This window comes from Octopus bimaculoides, chromosome 28 (assembly GCF_001194135.2).
Source record: "Octopus bimaculoides isolate UCB-OBI-ISO-001 chromosome 28, ASM119413v2, whole genome shotgun sequence".
Taxonomy (NCBI): domain Eukaryota; kingdom Metazoa; phylum Mollusca; class Cephalopoda; order Octopoda; family Octopodidae; genus Octopus; species Octopus bimaculoides.
In genome coordinates this window covers 15,939,479-15,941,243 of record NC_069008.1, presented here as the reverse complement: position 1 = coordinate 15,941,243, position 1,765 = coordinate 15,939,479, and the positions used below count along the sequence as shown (strand labels likewise).

Sequence of the window (1,765 nt, the reverse complement as noted above, 5' to 3'; positions counted from 1 at the left end):
ACACCGGTGGCATGGTGAGGGGAGACCAGTAAACATGGGTGACTACTGGTCTCCTTGCTCAGACTTGTGCCTGGGAGGGTAATTTTCTAGGTGCAATCCATTGGAATGGTTTCGCCAGTGTGATTTCGTTTATGAACTACAACCACAACTTTAAGAAGAAATGCTTTGCCATATATTTCACAATTATTCTTTTTTTCAGAGTGTACCTTTTTGTGGTGTGCACAAGGAGATTGATCAGAGAATGATTCCCCACACATTTCACAGTGGAAGGGTTTCTCTCCTGTATGTATTCTTTTATGTTTCTTTAAATAACTATTAGTGGTAAAACATTTCCCACATATTTCATAGTGGAAGGGTTTTTCTCCTGTATATATTCTTTTATGTGTCTGTAAATCACAACTACAGGTAAAACATTTCCCACATAACTCACAGTTGAGGTGTTTTTCCCCAGTGTACAATTTTATTTTGTGTTTTCAGAAGTGAATTTACAAACAAACAAACAAACATTGCTTTTTATAAGGATGAAGTATTACTTTTTTCACAGGAAAGAACAAAGTTGATGCCTTACTGAATTTACCTTATGTTGCATTATAATTTACTTTCATCCTTGTCTACTTGTTTCCATGGGCTCCTTTTTCATTTGACTAAATAGGCACCAAATTTAATTACCCTCGACCTACATAATCAATATAATCTCATCCTCATGCAACTGCACAGCTTCCTTTCATGAATCTCTTCTTCTATTTCACACACGATGTGAATGATTTTCCACGTATTTCACTGTGAAAGGGTTTTTTCTCCTGTGTGTATTCTTTTATGTCCCTTTAAATGACTATTAGAGGTAAAACATTTCCCACATATTTCACAATGGAAACGTTTTTCACCTGTATGTGTTCTTTCATGTTCCTTTAAATTACTATTATGGGCAAAACATTTCCCACATATTCCACAGTGGAAGGGTTTTTCTCCTGTATGTATTCTTTTATGTTGCTTTAAAACACTATTATAGGTAAAACATTTCCCACATATTTCACAGTGGAAGGGTTTTTCTCCTGTATGTATTCTTTTATGTGTCTTTAAATGACTATTATGGGTAAAACATTTCCCACATATTCCACAGTGGAAGGGTTTTTCTCCTGTATGTGTTCTTTCATGTTGCTTTAAAACGCTATTATGGATAAAACATTTCCCACATATTTCACAGTGGAAGGGTTTTTCTCCTGTATGTGTTCTTTTATGTCCCTTTAAATTACAATTAGTGGCAAAACATTTCCCACATATTCCACAGCGGAACGGTTTTTCTCCTGTATGTGTTCTTTTATGTCCCTTTAAATGAAAATTAGCGTTAAAACGTTTCCCACATATTTCACAAGGGAAACGTTTTTCCCCACTGTGTACAGTTTTGTGTGTTCTTAATATACTACTAGAACCAAATGATTCCCCACATATTTCACAGCTGAAGGGTTTTTCTCCTGTATGTATTCTTTTATGTCCCTTTAAAATACTATTAGAGGTAAAACATTTCCCACATATTTCACAAGGGTAACGTTTTTCCCTGGTATGTACCAGTTTGTGTCTTGTTAATGTACCGCGACGATGAAATGATTCCCCACATATTTCACAGTGGAAGGGTTTTTCTCCTGTATGTGTTCTTTTATGTTCCTTTAAATCATTATTTAAGGCAAAACATTTCCCACATATTTCACAATGGAAACGTTTTTCTCCTGTATGTATTCTTTTATGTTCCTTTAAATTACTATTATGG

At 35.0% G+C, this 1,765-nt stretch overlaps 1 protein-coding gene across 1 annotated transcript; it reads right to left on the bottom strand.

Moving 5' to 3' along the window:
- Positions 1-6: 6 nt before the first annotated feature.
- On the bottom strand, positions 7-1,761 carry LOC106883564 (gastrula zinc finger protein XlCGF17.1; the record flags this gene model as incomplete). The annotated part of the gene is made up of 1 exon (XM_014934615.1): positions 7-1,761. A coding segment is annotated over one exon (984 nt), but the record flags the coding sequence as incomplete, so codon positions are not given.
- Between the last annotated feature and the right edge of the window lie 4 nt (positions 1,762-1,765).